The sequence below is a fragment of the Cottoperca gobio genome, chromosome 5 (genome assembly GCF_900634415.1).
Source record: "Cottoperca gobio chromosome 5, fCotGob3.1, whole genome shotgun sequence".
Classification (NCBI taxonomy): Eukaryota; Metazoa; Chordata; class Actinopteri; order Perciformes; family Bovichtidae; genus Cottoperca; species Cottoperca gobio.
Window position 1 is genome coordinate 28,790,306 of NC_041359.1, and position 13,829 is coordinate 28,804,134.

Consider the following 13,829-nt stretch of genomic DNA (forward strand, 5'->3'; position numbering starts at 1 on the left):
GTCTCTGTGTGTGTCTCTCTGTGCGTGTGTCTGTGTCTCTCTGTGTCTCTCTGTGCGTGTGTCTGTGTCTCTCTGTGTGTGTCTCTCTGTGTGTGTGTCTCTCTGTTGTTGTGTCTCTGTGTCTGTGTGGTCTCTCTGTGGGTGTCCTCTCTGTGTCTCTTTGTCTCTGTTTGTGTCTCTGTGTGTCTCTGTGTGTCTCTGATCGTGTCTCTCTGTGTCTCTCTGTGCGTGTGTCTGTGTCTCTCTGTGTGTGTCTCTGTGTGTGTCTCTCTGTGTGTGTCTCTGTGTGTGTCTCTCTGTGTGTGTCTCTCTGTGTGTGTCTCTGTGTGTGTCTCTGTGTGTGTGTGTCTCTCCTACCATTGTCTTAAGGTGTTTTTTTCACATCGACAGGTCTGTTATTAAATAAACTAAACTTGATCTAACTTATGTGCACGATTCAGTTTGTACCGTCTACTGCGCATTCACATTCTCTCTTTTGCTCCGTTTTGCGAAGGGCGGGGCTTCGCAGCTGACACACACACACACACACACACACACACACACACACACACTGTATTAATTGATGCCGTGTGCAGTAATGAGGATGCAAACATTAAGTCTTCTCAGGAAACTCAGCTGAGAGCAGAATCATCTGGGAGGTCAGAGCTCGGACACTTGACATTAAGATGTTTGAAGATCCCCTCATTGAAGGGGATCCTATAAGCTGAGCCCCCTGAGGAAGCTGCAGGGTCACACACACACACACACACACACGGAGACAGCGATGCTGTGCGGTCACACTGCACACAACTCAAGAAACCTTCAGTGATCTGATTCTACATCTCTCTGCAGCTGAAGACAAAGTGTCCAACGCTCTGCATCAACAGGAGAATCACCAAGGACCTGCTGGCCTGCACCGTTCTCCACCCTGGGCTCCGAGGAGGTACGGGGGGGGGAGCCAGTCAACAGCCAGCCGTGCTTGAGTGCAGGGTGAGAGGAGGGGGCGTGTATTTCTCTTACCTTCACCTGAGGAGACTGCAGCTTCTGGTACATCTCTAGAGAGTAGTGATGGAGCCAGATCTCCACAAACATCTGAGAACAAACACACAAGTCAAACACTTCAACCTGTTCCAACACACTCCATGTGTTCATGATTTCATTTACACAGTCCTCCACATCTGTTTACCTGTAACAGTGTTTCGGACCTCCAGATCTCCTGCGCCGCAGGGTCCGCCGTGACCGACGGCTGGTGGAATATGTGATGCTTCAGGAGGCTCGGGCTGTGGACGCCGTAACCAGCGAAGGAGACACTGGAAGATCTGTTGACGTGAAGTTAAGAGGAATGATACAACGTCCACTGAGTTTTCTGCATTCTGATGTTCACATCTTCATCTTATGGAAGCTTAACTGTGATGTGAGGGAAGGAGATTCTGTGGTTCCTTATTTTGAGATATGAAGTCAGAACTCTGTTAAACGTTGTTACTGTGATTTACAGGATCTGTTTCCTGAGTGGGCTTCCATATCCGACACTTATTAAACCCTAGAAATACCTCGGTGACGGTGCCGTGACGGAGCCTCTGGAGTCGGAGAAGGGAGACGGGGGAACGCTTCCTTCGCTGGGGAGGAAGTACTTGAGGTAAGTGTCCACCAGCACAAAGTAAGCACTGTCAGCGGAGCTCCCCTGTTGGCCCTGGGGGTAGTTCTGAAAGCACACAGAGTACTGAAGACACCAGCCACGACCTCACATCAAGATCTTTCTTATTCACCTTCAGGCAGAAGAAATAAAACAACCCTCAAGGTAAACTCACCTTGGGTGTGACGAGGCAGTACGCAAAGTTGAACATGAAGAATTCAAACGGATCTGCGAAGCGTTAAAGAAGAAAACAATCGCAGTGATGCAAAGTCTGTTGCTAAGCCTCCTGCACTTTGTTAGAAGGTTAACAGACACACAGTGAACAACAGTTGTTATCGTCCGTCAGGGTTAATCCCTCGCGGACACTTAAAGAAGACGGATCGGCGTCGGCAGGATACTGAGAGCGAGGTTCAGGGTGAGCAGCCCGGACGGGGGGAACTGCAGCTTGTTGTGGAACAGCGGACAGTCGGGCAGGACGCCCTGCTGGATGCAGGCCTTCACTGGACCCTGCAGGACACACGTTCAGGAGACAATGTTAGAAGACCCTTCAACATGTCTTCATCACACGTGAGGAGGCTCACACATGCATTGCAGATACAACAAGAGATTGACACACACAAAGCCTGAACGACGTCTGGTGAAGACAATGTTTGGAGCATCACTCCGCGTCGCTGGTGAACTTACCGGGAGATGATTGACAGGAATCTCGTATTTGTACTCTTCTGCTTGGAGTTTATACACGAGCTTCATCATCGGCCCACTGAAAACAGAATCAGGGGAAGAGGACAACGTCAGGTTCGTTCTTGAAACTAACAGTCCACTTGACGACGAGGTCACACGGGAAGAAGCTGGACGTACCTCGGGTTTAGAAACCCCAGGACGACGTTGTACTCGTTGCATCGGGAATGCAGGAGTCGCAGGTTCCAGCCGGCGATGACGCCGTCCAGACTGCCGAACACCGTCTCCACCAGCCAGGGGAAAATCACGTGCAGCTCCTGAAAAGGGAAACGCACACAAACACCGCATCATAAACTGGAAACACATTTCAACACGTGGCAGTTTGATTGCTTGTAACTATATATTAACTAAAGTGTATTGCAGACGGTTACGGATCAGTGCCATCCTCAAGTGAACTGTGAGGTCGACTGTTCAGCTGCAGACTGAAGGTTCTGAAACTACAGATTATAATCCAGACTGAAATACTGCTGCCTCACTGAAGCACCAACAGCTGCTCTTAAACACAACATCAAATGTCCAGAGGGGGCGCCCTCACATGCCAAGAGGAACAACAATGTTTCATATATTGTGCTATTATAAGGACATGCGTTCTACTCATTTACATATGAACACCAGGAGTTTCTCTAACACGGTAAATACAAATCAACCTCTTATGTTGGATTCTGTGCTTATCTTTCAGTATGCAAAGTACAAGTTAAAGTACAAAGTCCAAAGAGAAGATCCTCAAAGTGAAACTCAGGAGTCACAGTACTAGCAGAATGTGTACGAATCCTGTCCTTCAAATGTTACAGACTCAGTGATCAGATCTACAAATAAAGCAAAGAGTGGAGGAAGAGGTAACTGTACCTTTGCAGGATAATCATCGATGATCTTCACCAGATCTTGGCATCGCTGGAGGAAAGGTTTCGTGGTGGAATCAGCTTTAAGATTGGCCTGAAGCAACATCACAAGACACTCATGAGCATGTTCGTCTCTTATCACAAGAGACCACTTTTAATGCAAGTCATTCTAAAAACAGACAATTCAACTGTAATCTCACTACTGATGGAAGAAATAAAACAAGCTATAAACTAAACCAGACAAAGGTATTAGATTATGACAGTATAAGAATAACTTAAAGTTAGGTGATGATGATTCTCGATTAGAAACTGTAAACAATGATGTTAAGACTCACCAGCAGGAAGCTGGGCTGTTGTAATGTTGGAGCAGCCATGTACGACCTTATGTTGATTTCTTCCTAAGTACAGTCCACTCGGATCCCACCTGGAGCTGGTAAACACCACAAAACCTTTTTAATTACCTCAGTGGGAGTTAGCTGGCGACACAACCTAGCATTACTCTGTCAGCCCCTTCGGCAGAAACACACACTGAGTATTAAAACAAATGGATGCTGTGGAGACAAGAAGACAACTTTATGTTCTGTTAATCCGACAACAACGTCTCTTATTGACTGGAAACCTCAGCAGCAGTGAACGAGCCACGAAGTTAGCATGAGCCGACTAGCTAGCGATAGCTAACTAACAAAGAGAGCCAAAGTGACAGCAACAGTCGTGAAGTCGGGTAGTACACTTCACAAACACTGTGAGTAAACCTTAACACCTGTAGCTCCTCTTTACCTTTCACCTGGACAGGAATAAATACTTTTCACTACTTTCCCACGAACCGCGTTTCCATCGGTGTGGTTCAAACACGACCAGTCGTTGACGTCTTCTTCGTTGGTGTTTCAGTTGGTTGTCATGTTGCACATTACTGCCACCTGCTGGAGGAACTGAGCTCCTGCAAGATGCAATTCTCTGTTCTTAAATATAATAATAATATTAGTAATAATAATCATAATCATAGTAATAATAATAATAATGACAATAATACAAATTATGATAACAGAATACATTATTATATTTATTTAATCATGTAGAATAATAATACTTATATTTTTTTATTATAAGTGTTAAATAGTAATTAAGTATATTTACTCAAGTACTGTTTTTAGGTTCTTATACTTTATTTTTGGATTTCCATTTAATGTTACTTTGTACTTCTACTCCACTACATCTCTACACGAGACACATATTGTGTCTATATTGTCTAAACCTACATATTTGATACCTTGCGTTACTTTGAAGATTTAAATTAATAATACAAAATATCACCGACAAATAAATCCTGATGTATTATTATGAAAAAAGATAAGACTTAAGTGTTCCCTTGGTGAAATTCACAAACTACTCGACAGTATATAGTTATAGGTATAAACTAAAGCAGAACAATGCACATGTATCAATGATTATAACTCAATGTAACATAGGCTATATTCTTCTGAATGGACCATGTGTACTCATGTTATTACAAACATATATATAGTTCATAATTGCATAACTCATAATCATTATGACATAGCATAATTGTGTGTTATTCTACCTTTGGAAAATAAACCAAAGTACTGTGTGTTTATATAATTATTTATATTGCTCAAATAAATGAAAACACTTGAATGTTTTTATATTTTTATTATTCACATTCAGTTATACAACACAATCAAACATTCTGATCCCAAAGCTTATTAGAGTTGTAAAGTTAAAAACACTTTTATGAGAAACACGCAAGTTTATATAAACTGAAGTCTAGAATACAAATAAGAAAACTATCAAAACTAGAGTTCTTTAATATACATTGATGTGAATAATAATTATTAGTTACATGGCAGAATGAATAAGCTATACATCAAGCAAGGTGTGTGTGAGATCCTGATACACGTTCACCTGTAAGTCCATGAAGAAGACGTTGTGTGACGTCTCTCTAACGCTACAACAGTGTTCAGCAATGCTAAGCTAAGTAGCCTAGCTGACAAATAAACTGTTGCTAATTGGGATGTTTTAGCAAAAAGCAACACATGTTAATATTAAAGGATAGTTTGGATTGTTTCAGGTGTGTGAGGTACGTCTTCATATTCAGTGTGTTACCTGCAGTAGAAACAGGAAGCAGGAAGATAAACAATGTTCTGCAGCAAAACGTATTTTTGATCAATCCACTTTCTCTTCAAACTTTGCGAATCCAAACTAACTAACTTTAATTGAATAAAGTCACTTAATAACAAACAAACGAACCAATCAAAGCAGCAGTTTATCAGAAGCTCTGATGTTCTGCAGGTAAAACGACTGTTTTGGTCAATGGAGCCTGGTGGCTCTGAGGAGATGATGGATAATGGCTCTGACAGCAAGTTAAAGTGGGGAAATATTCTAAATACAGCGAGCACATTAACCGATGTTGATGTTTTTAGGTGTCGTTCGCAGCAGGACATTCTCCCAACAACATGTCCTGGAGGTAACACACTAATGAGAAGCATGAACCGCGTCTACTCGTCTCTGTTGAGGTGGACAGATAATATATTGTCTTGCACGGTCAGCAACAAACATGCACGCTTCAATGTGTTGTACACGTCACACTTACACACCTGTGAGTCTGAGATAGTCTTACTGTCATGTTGTCAAATAACATTTTCACTTTTAGCTGAAGCTTTGAGCCAACGGTGCCAAACAGTCAAGAATATAGCGAATAATATAAATTCTGTTTGTTGTTGTGTCTAAAGGTCCAAATGTTTAGGATGAAGATATACTAATGTCTTTGGATAAATGATAAATGAACCTTTGTGTGTCCTCTGCAGGATCTGTTGTCATGAGCAGTCTGTGTGTCCTCCAGGTGACTAGAGAGGACCCTCCGGAGGGTTGTTCCTCCTCACTCGGGCTTTCCTGCTCTCTTGCTTCAGCTTCATGGTGCGCAGCTTCTGCTGCCGGCGTTTCTCTCGGTACCACAGCTGCTCGCAGTACTCGTCCACGCTCAGACTGTTGCTGCCCACCATGTGCGGGTCTTTGTAGCTCTTCAGAGGAAACCACGAGTTCCTGTGTCCCGCCGCCGCCGCAGGGGGTGGATGGGGGGGCCCCGATTGGCCCAGAAACCCGGCGATCCCGGCTGAACTGGTCCTCCCGAGGACGACGGGGCCCGGGGGGTTCTGGCTGAGGTTCTGCTGGTAGCGGGTTGGATGGAGGCTGTGGTTGGGGATTATGTGAACGCGGTATCGGGCCAGGACCTGGCTGTAGGAGTGATCCAGGCTGGAGCAGGTGTAGAGGCCGGAGTCAGACAGCTGCAGGTGCTGAACCAGCAACCCCCGCTTCAGGTGGAGGGAGCGCTCATCATCGCTCTGACGGAGCTGAGGGAGGGAGAGAAAGAGAGAGAGAGAGAGAGAGACAGAGAGAGAGAGAGAGAGAGAGAGAGAGAGAGAGAGAGAGACAGAGAGAGAGAGAGAGAGAGAGAGAGAGAGAGGGTTGGATTGTTTACATTATATTATTATATGTCCAGTATTTGTTGTGAGAGTCAGGTGAGAGAACTCACCTGTCTGCTTCCTGTCTGACTGAGCGCGTGCTGCTGGCTCTCTGTGTGCTGCACCGCCCACCTGAGCTCCGCCTGCGCAGACCGAGGAACGCACTCCAGGAAGGTGGAGTTCTCCTCCACACCGTACACCAGCTTCACCTGCACGGAGTCTGAATCTGACGGAGCAACAGACGCAAACAGAAACATTGTTGAGCGTAATGAGAGTTGTTTGATAAACTCAGCGTGAATCTGAATCTTCTTTGGACACTTAACAGCAGATTAAACACATTTTATATTTATATATTTTATATACACATTAATACAACTGTAATAATCTAAACTGCAGTTACTCAGTAACACCTCTAGAGGGCGCCCGACCTCTGCCGGCAGCACAGAATAATTCAATATATCTGTATATTTATATATATACTCTTTTGCATTATGGTAGTTCGGCAATAGTACATGATTAAATAAATAAATACAGCACGAACAATTGGAAAAAAGTGTTTTATATATATATATATATATATATATATATATATATATATATATATATATATATATATACTAAAGGTCTATAAAGGAATGTTTTTGCATTTAGCGTAATTAAAAACATTTCATTTAAAGTATGCAATTCATGTCAATAAAAGGATGTAAAAGTAATGTTTTTATTTTCTGGGATTCATCCACAATCTGTTTTGATTTATTTGCATTTACTTCCAGCTCCTCTCTGCATTGCATTGTGGGAAATAAGCAGAAATCAACAGCACACCCAAAAACACATGTTTTAAGTCACACACACTGTTTTACTTCCTAAAATGGAAGTGTGAACACACTACATATGCAAAACCTTATTCCACACAGACTACACCCTCAATGCAGAATGTGTGTGTGTGTGTGTGTGTGTGTGTGTGTGTGTGTGTGTGTGTGTATGTGTGTGGAAATCCTCTTGTTTTCAGTACAAACTTGTTCATTATGAAAACATTTCAAACAGAAACAGTTCGTTCATATCAGATGGAGGAAATCCTCACCGTCCTCTGTGATGGGGCACTGACTCCAGGGATCTCCGTGCTTTACATCCTGACGCCGCGCTCGCCTGACACACACACACACACACACACATTTTTAAATATGAATGTTACGTATAAGCTTGCAGTTGTATCTACTGTGTTGAATTTGCAAAACACTTTATAAAATGACTTTTACTTTGATTAATATTATATTAATGGATTCATTATAGATAATATTAATCTTCTGTCTGAAAGCATGAAGCTCTGATTATGAACCAGGAAACACGGAGCAGAGAACAGGCTACGAAAACACACCATGTTGTTTCAGCCATGATGATGAGAGCTGTCATGTCTGCTTCTAGTCCGACCTTTCGTTTGGTGACCCTGCCCCCCCCCTTATTATCTGTAGCCCTTCAGACTGTAACACATGTGATATGTTTTCACTTGTTCCTCTCATGACATCAATACAAGGATTTCAATTATCACTTGCTGCTCTCTCCCCCTCTGTCTCTCTCTGTCTCTCTCTGTCTCTCTCTCTCTCTCTCTCTCTCTCTCTCTCTCTCTGTCTCTCCCCCTCTGTCTCTCTCTGTCTCTCTCTGTCTCCTCTCTCTCTCTCTCTCTCTCTCTCGTCTCTCCTCTCCTTCCCCCCTCTCCTTCTCTGTCCTCTCTCTCCTCTCTGCTGTCCTCTTGCTCTGTCCTGTCTGTCTCTTCTCTGTCTCCTCTGTCTCTCTTCCCGGTCTGTCTGTCTCTCTGTTCTCTCTCGTTCTCATCTTCTCCCTTCCTCTTCTCTGTCTCCTCTTTCTCTCCTCGCTCTCCTCTCTCTCTCTCTCTCTCTCTCGATTCTCTCCTCTCTCTCCTCCTCTCTCTCTCCTCTCTCCTCTCTCCTCTCTCTCTCGCCTCTCTCTCATCGTCTCTCATTCTCTCTCTCTCTGCTGCTGAGGGGAGATCTCACCGCAGGGGGCTGACGCGGTGGTGGTGGGGGACCCCCCCCCCCTGGCGGTGGCTGCTGTTACGGATGTGATAGCTTCGACTGGGTGGCCTGTGGCGGCTTCGCGAACCTTGCAGCGCCGCGCCACTGCTGTGTCTGACAGGGTGTGTGTATTAATGATGTACAGAAGAGGAAAGTGTTTTGGGTGAGGCAGGTGAAAGTGACAATATTAGAGGTAAAACAAAAGGCTGCTTCAAAATGCAGGAGACAAAAAATAATGCTTTAAGTGAGAAAATAAAAAACTGCAAAGTTGGAGATGCGGGACAGGCATTAAGAAAGCAGGGGCAAGCAGATGAAAGGACAAGTGAAGAGGAGTGTATCTCAGACAGCAGCGACATCCCTGGTTTTAATTTAAGTAGCAGCCAAGGAAAAAAAATGTATACGGCTGAAAGTTTTAAAATTTCCTCCAACAAACGAAAAATCAACATGTGGTAAAAGTGGAGGAATACTTTCCAGATTTGGCCCTTTTTAATATCTCAGCCAGACTCCATATGAGCCAAAGAGAGGAGTCTGGCCTCACTGAACAGGAGTATTATAGATTAAAGAAACTTGTGCTAAAAGTGAAGATGTTTATCTTAATTAATTAATTTGTTTTTATTTTTGCTTTTAACATCTCACTTGCTATGAATACTTTTAGAGTGGGTGTTTTAAATGTGAATGGAGCCAGAGTAAAAAAAAAAAGAGCTCAAATATTTGAAACTGATAAAATGAAACACATTGATGTTTTTTTTTTACAAGAGACGCACAGCGACAGTTCTAATGAGATAGACTGGAGGAGAGAGTGGGAAGGTGAAGTAATTTTAAGCCACAACACATCTCTTAGTGGAGGAGTGGGTTTCCTCTTCTCCAAGTCTTTTACTCCAGTCTCACTGGAGGTCGAGCATTTTATCGAGGGGAGGTTGCTTTTAGTTAAAGCAAGGTTTTACCTTTTTACAGCTGTTTTTATAAATGTAAAAGCTCCAACAATCAGTGCAGAGAGGAAGCTGTTTTTTACAAAAAGTTAATGATGTTTTAAATTGCTGTGCCTCGGAGGATTTTTTATTCTTGGGAGGGGATTTTAACTGCACAGAAAATGCATCTTTAGATCGCAATCACGCAGAATGTGTCCCAGAATGCTCTGAGGCAGCTGATCCACTCCCATGGCCTGGTGGATGTATGGAGAAGAATGCACGCAGATGATCGACAGTATACATGGTCTCATTACCGAGATGATAGGATTTCCTTAGCCAGGTTGGATCGTATTTGTTGATTAAACATATTTTTAATATTTTTAAATCATTCCGGCTGGTTTTACAGATCATGCTTTGCTTTTATGTAATAAAGCCAAAAATTGCATATTGGCATTTTAACTCAGTTTTAACTTTTAGGACAGGTCCTTATGTATTTCTGGAGTGTTTTTAGACAGAGGAAGTGTGATTTTACTAGTCTTAGGCAGTGGTGGGACCATGGTAAGACTGAAATAAAAATGCTCTGTCAACAGCACACCCTCATTGTCACACAAGACATCACCAGATCTATGAAAGACCTGGAGGGTGATATAGTGGAACTAGAATACTCGAGTGAGTATAGGGAAGAGGAAACAATTTTAGAGGAGTTATGTGATGCACTACCTCAGGTCTCCGAGGAGACCAACTCACAGCTCGAGGGGCCATTGAGTATGTGGGAGTTACAGGCCGCCCTGCAGGGTATGCAGGGACGGCGAGCTCCCGGTATCGACGGCCTCACAGTTGAGTTTTTTAAGGAATTCTGGGACATCTTAGGAACAGATGTCCTAGATGTTTTTAACGAGAGTCTGGCCTCTGGTTCCATGCCGATGTCCTGCCGTAGGGCAGTAATAACACTTCTGCCCAAGAAAGGAAACCTGCAGGACATCGGTAACTGGCGTCCTGTGTCTTTGCTGTGTGTGGATTACAAGCTTCTGTCCAAGGCGCTGGCCACCAGACTGGGGAGGGCTATGGAGCAGGTCATCTACCGGGACCAGACCTACTGTGTACCCGGCAGGTCCATGGTAGACAATGTTTGCCTAATTCGGGATGTTTTGGAGGTCTCCAGCTCATTGGGCATTAATACTGATCTGATTTCTCTAGATCAGGAAAAAGCTTTCGACCGGGTTGAGCACAACTTCCTCTGGAAAGTGATGGAGAAGCCCTGTTTTCATAGCTAAGATCAAGGTGTTGTACAGTGAAGTTGAGAGTGTGCTGAAGTTCAATGGTAGTCTGTGTGCTCCTTTTAGAGTGTGTAGAGGGGTCCGGCAGGGCTGTGCTCTGTCAGGAATGCTCCATGCGCTCTCCCTTGAACCTCTCCTCAGAAAAATATGCTCCAATTTGCAAGGTCTGTTTTTACTGGGTTTTAATGGCAAAATTGTTTTATCAGCTTATGCAGATGACATTATTGTTATTGTTAGAAGCCAGAGGGATGCAGACATTTTAATCAATATTGTGAGGAGTTTTAGTGTAGCATCGGCAGCGAAGGTAAATTGGAAGAAAAGTGAAGCCCTAGCTGTCGAGGAGTGGCGTGGCGGTCTCCCAGTTCTTCCCCAGAGCCTCACCTGGAGAACTGACGGCCTGAAATATCTTGGTGTGTTTTTAGGTAAAGAAAATATTGTCCAGAAGAACTGGGAGAACGTCACTGAAAAGATTGAGGGAAAGCTTTCCAAGTGGAAATGGCTGCTCCCTCAGATGTCTTTTAAAGGTAGGGGTTTGGTTTTAAACAACCTAAGCATCCCAACTGTGGCACCGTCTGACCAGTGTAGACCCTCCCTTAGGCCTTTTAGCCAAAATAGAGAAGCAAATGGTGGATTTATTTGTTGGGATGGTCTACACTGGGTGCCACAATTGGTGCTGTTTTTATCCAGAGACGAGGGGGGACAGGGCCTAGTCCACCTGGCCAGCCGAACAGCTACTTTTAGACTCCAGTTTTTACAAAAATATCTCACAGGTCCTGCTGATTTGGTTTGGAGAGACGTGGCCAGCTGTATCCTCAGACGTGTGAGTAACCTAGGGCTGGATACTGCTCTGTTTTTAATTGATTCTAAATTTTTAAAGTTGAGTGGGCTGCCTCCGTTTTATCAGGGTGTTTTTAAGTGTTGGGCTCTTTTTAACCATAAAAGGAGCCCAAATTCTGACTCTCTGTAGTGGTTGTTGAAGGAGCCTTTGATTTACAGAGCCAGGCTGGACGTCAGCAGCAACAGCAGCACACCCGGCCTGATGGTGGCGCTGTGCAGGTCCAAAACCCTGTGCCTGCAGCAACTGGTGGATGCAGTGGGGCCGTCGCTGTGCCTAAACTTCCTCTCAGAAGAGGCTAAAATGGCCATATACATTAGCAGGAAAAACAGAGTTGAGAACAGAGAGGGGCAGGAGGCCAAGACAGTGTGGCTCTGTAACATCAGGGCAAGACTCTGGCTCGATTTTAGGTTTTACAAACATACCGGGGATCTCGACACTTTTTTACACTTTGCACAGTATTTTATTGGATAATTTTTATATATTTATATAATTGTTATTTATAAATATATTTTTGATACGTTAATATGATTTTTCGTTACACTTTATTAGTAAACTGTTTATTGTTTTAAGAATATGTAAATAAATCTCTCTCTCTCTCTCTCTCTCTCTCTCTCTCTCTCTCTCCCCTACCACCTTTATTCTTCACTTTATAAATCTATAAGACTGATTATTAACATAAAAGAAGACCCTGCAGTGACACACGATGATGTGTTTTACTCGACGTGCCTCACGACAGCCCGCAGCTGTAAACCCTCCCCGTGCTTCAGCACCTCCTCCTGAAGGCCCTCCTGAAGGTCTTTACCTCTTGCTGCTGGGGAAGTATCTGGAGCAGGTCTGTCCGTCCCAGGAGCAGTAAGGGTCTCTGGCCAGGCAGCACTCAGCGCAGTCCGCCCCGTACAGCTCACACCTCTGCAGCCCCAGCTGGGCCACGCCGAGCTCGCTGGACACATACAGCCGTCTCTGTGGAGCGGAGGGAACTGCTTTAGTAGGTTCCCCACATTCAGCTGCTGCTACAGAGACAATATAATGAAGTCCCACGACAACATCTTTCTTCTTCAGGTGTCAGGACAAATCTACACACTGTGATAACATGACAAGTTATCTGGTCTTCTTTAGTGACAGAGTTCATCTTATTAAGTCTCAGTTTGTCAGATCTGCTTCATGCAGGATGATAATCTGTGTTTGTACAGTTTTATAAGAAGCTGCTGTGAATAATATCATGAACACACAGACACACATAGACATACACACAGAGACCTACTCTCTTTGTGGACAGCTCCATGCTCAGGATGGGAGTGGGACTCTGCGGGACCAAAGGAAGAATAAATGAATTCTTGCTGCATTTATATTCAGTAATAATAGATAAAGACATTTATAGATGTACATAGTTTAAGATGACAAAGATAATAAACTTGGAGGAGCTGAAGGAGGAGACTGAGGATATGATGGAGGCCAGGACAACAGCCATCTTTACAGTGAGCCATCCTGTGTCCCGACCACTCAAGGGCCTCCAGTCAGGATGCAGAGCAAGAGAGTTAAGAACTAAACACAGCAGTTCATCCTGCGTCTGTACAGTCAGAGCTGCTGGGCTCCCGTTAGTGTGTGAGGCGGCTGGAAGTGATTTAGTTCCTGTTCTAATCTCAATTATAAGTAAACAGACAAAGTGCGTCTGGTATCCTGTTTGTTTGTGGCTCACATGTTTTATGTCCTTCTTCCTTCCCTTCACCTGCACTCTATTTAAACACACAATATGTCATTTCCTGCCACTAGAGGGCTCTCAATCAAAACTATAACCAAAGCTGGAGTTCTCCTCTCCTCTGATTCAAAGGTTAAACATCAGAGTTTCTCCTGCATGCTGCTCGGCTGCCGCTAACGTTTGTCAGCTTGTTTCTCTGAGAACTTAAGATCCAGACGTTCAGGACTAAAATCCTTCATCCTTCAAATATAGAGTTAAAAACACCAGGATGTACAAAGTGTCTTAAAACTGATAAAAGGTCAGTTTATGAAGCTACAACACAGGACTGATGACACACATTTCTCTGTCTCACTACATTATACAACACAGGAATGATGACACCATGAAAGGGAGAGAGGAAAACGTTACCTTCAGG

At 43.9% G+C, this 13,829-nt stretch overlaps 2 protein-coding genes across 5 annotated transcripts in view; both read right to left on the reverse strand.

Moving 5' to 3' along the window:
• The window catches only part of smpd4 (sphingomyelin phosphodiesterase 4), a 12,446-nt gene extending 8,341 nt beyond the window's left edge, over positions 1 to 4,105 (reverse strand). For 2 of the 4 annotated variants that reach the window (XM_029430908.1, XM_029430910.1), the window contains exons 1-10: positions 3,967 to 4,105; positions 3,525 to 3,619; positions 3,197 to 3,283; positions 2,471 to 2,607; positions 2,297 to 2,372; positions 2,011 to 2,119; positions 1,788 to 1,840; positions 1,530 to 1,681; positions 1,166 to 1,298; positions 1,000 to 1,071 (exon numbers count right to left, since the gene is read on the reverse strand). In XM_029430908.1, coding sequence (XP_029286768.1) covers positions 1,000 to 1,071; positions 1,166 to 1,298; positions 1,530 to 1,681; positions 1,788 to 1,840; positions 2,011 to 2,119; positions 2,297 to 2,372; positions 2,471 to 2,607; positions 3,197 to 3,283; positions 3,525 to 3,563 — 858 coding nt within the window. In that variant the 5' untranslated portion in view covers positions 3,564 to 3,619; positions 3,967 to 4,105. Of the gene's footprint in view, positions 1 to 999; positions 1,072 to 1,165; positions 1,299 to 1,529; positions 1,682 to 1,787; positions 1,841 to 2,010; positions 2,120 to 2,296; positions 2,373 to 2,470; positions 2,608 to 3,196; positions 3,284 to 3,524; positions 3,620 to 3,966 lie in introns of those variants that run through there. The other 2 variants (XM_029430909.1, XM_029430911.1) reach the window with 2 other exon arrangements.
• A 737-nt stretch (positions 4,106 to 4,842) lies between these two features.
• Positions 4,843 to 13,600, reverse strand: LOC115007686 (semaphorin-3D-like). Its single transcript, XM_029430624.1, has 5 exons — positions 12,980 to 13,600; positions 12,521 to 12,678; positions 7,747 to 7,811; positions 6,737 to 6,891; positions 4,843 to 6,554 (listed from the first exon to the last, which is right to left on the reverse strand). The coding sequence occupies exons 1-5, from the start codon at positions 13,088 to 13,090 to the stop codon at positions 6,051 to 6,053; spliced, it is 993 nt and encodes a 330-aa protein (XP_029286484.1). The 5' UTR covers positions 13,091 to 13,600; the 3' UTR covers positions 4,843 to 6,050.
• Between the last annotated feature and the right edge of the window lie 229 nt (positions 13,601 to 13,829).

What these genes read in the sequence shown, in the direction of transcription:
- LOC115007686 (XM_029430624.1), bottom strand. Translation starts at nt 13,090, where the DNA reads ATGTCTTTATCTATTATTACTGAATATAAATGCAGCAAGAATTCATTT. An exon ending in GTGCCCCATCACAGAGGACG is followed by an intron (nt 6,892 to 7,746) that starts GTGAGGATTTCC and finishes TTGCTCCGTCAG; the next exon opens with ATTCAGACTCCGTGCAGGTG. An exon ending in GTCAGACAGGAAGCAGACAG is followed by an intron (nt 6,555 to 6,736) that starts GTGAGTTCTCTC and finishes TCCCTCCCTCAG; the next exon opens with CTCCGTCAGAGCGATGATGA.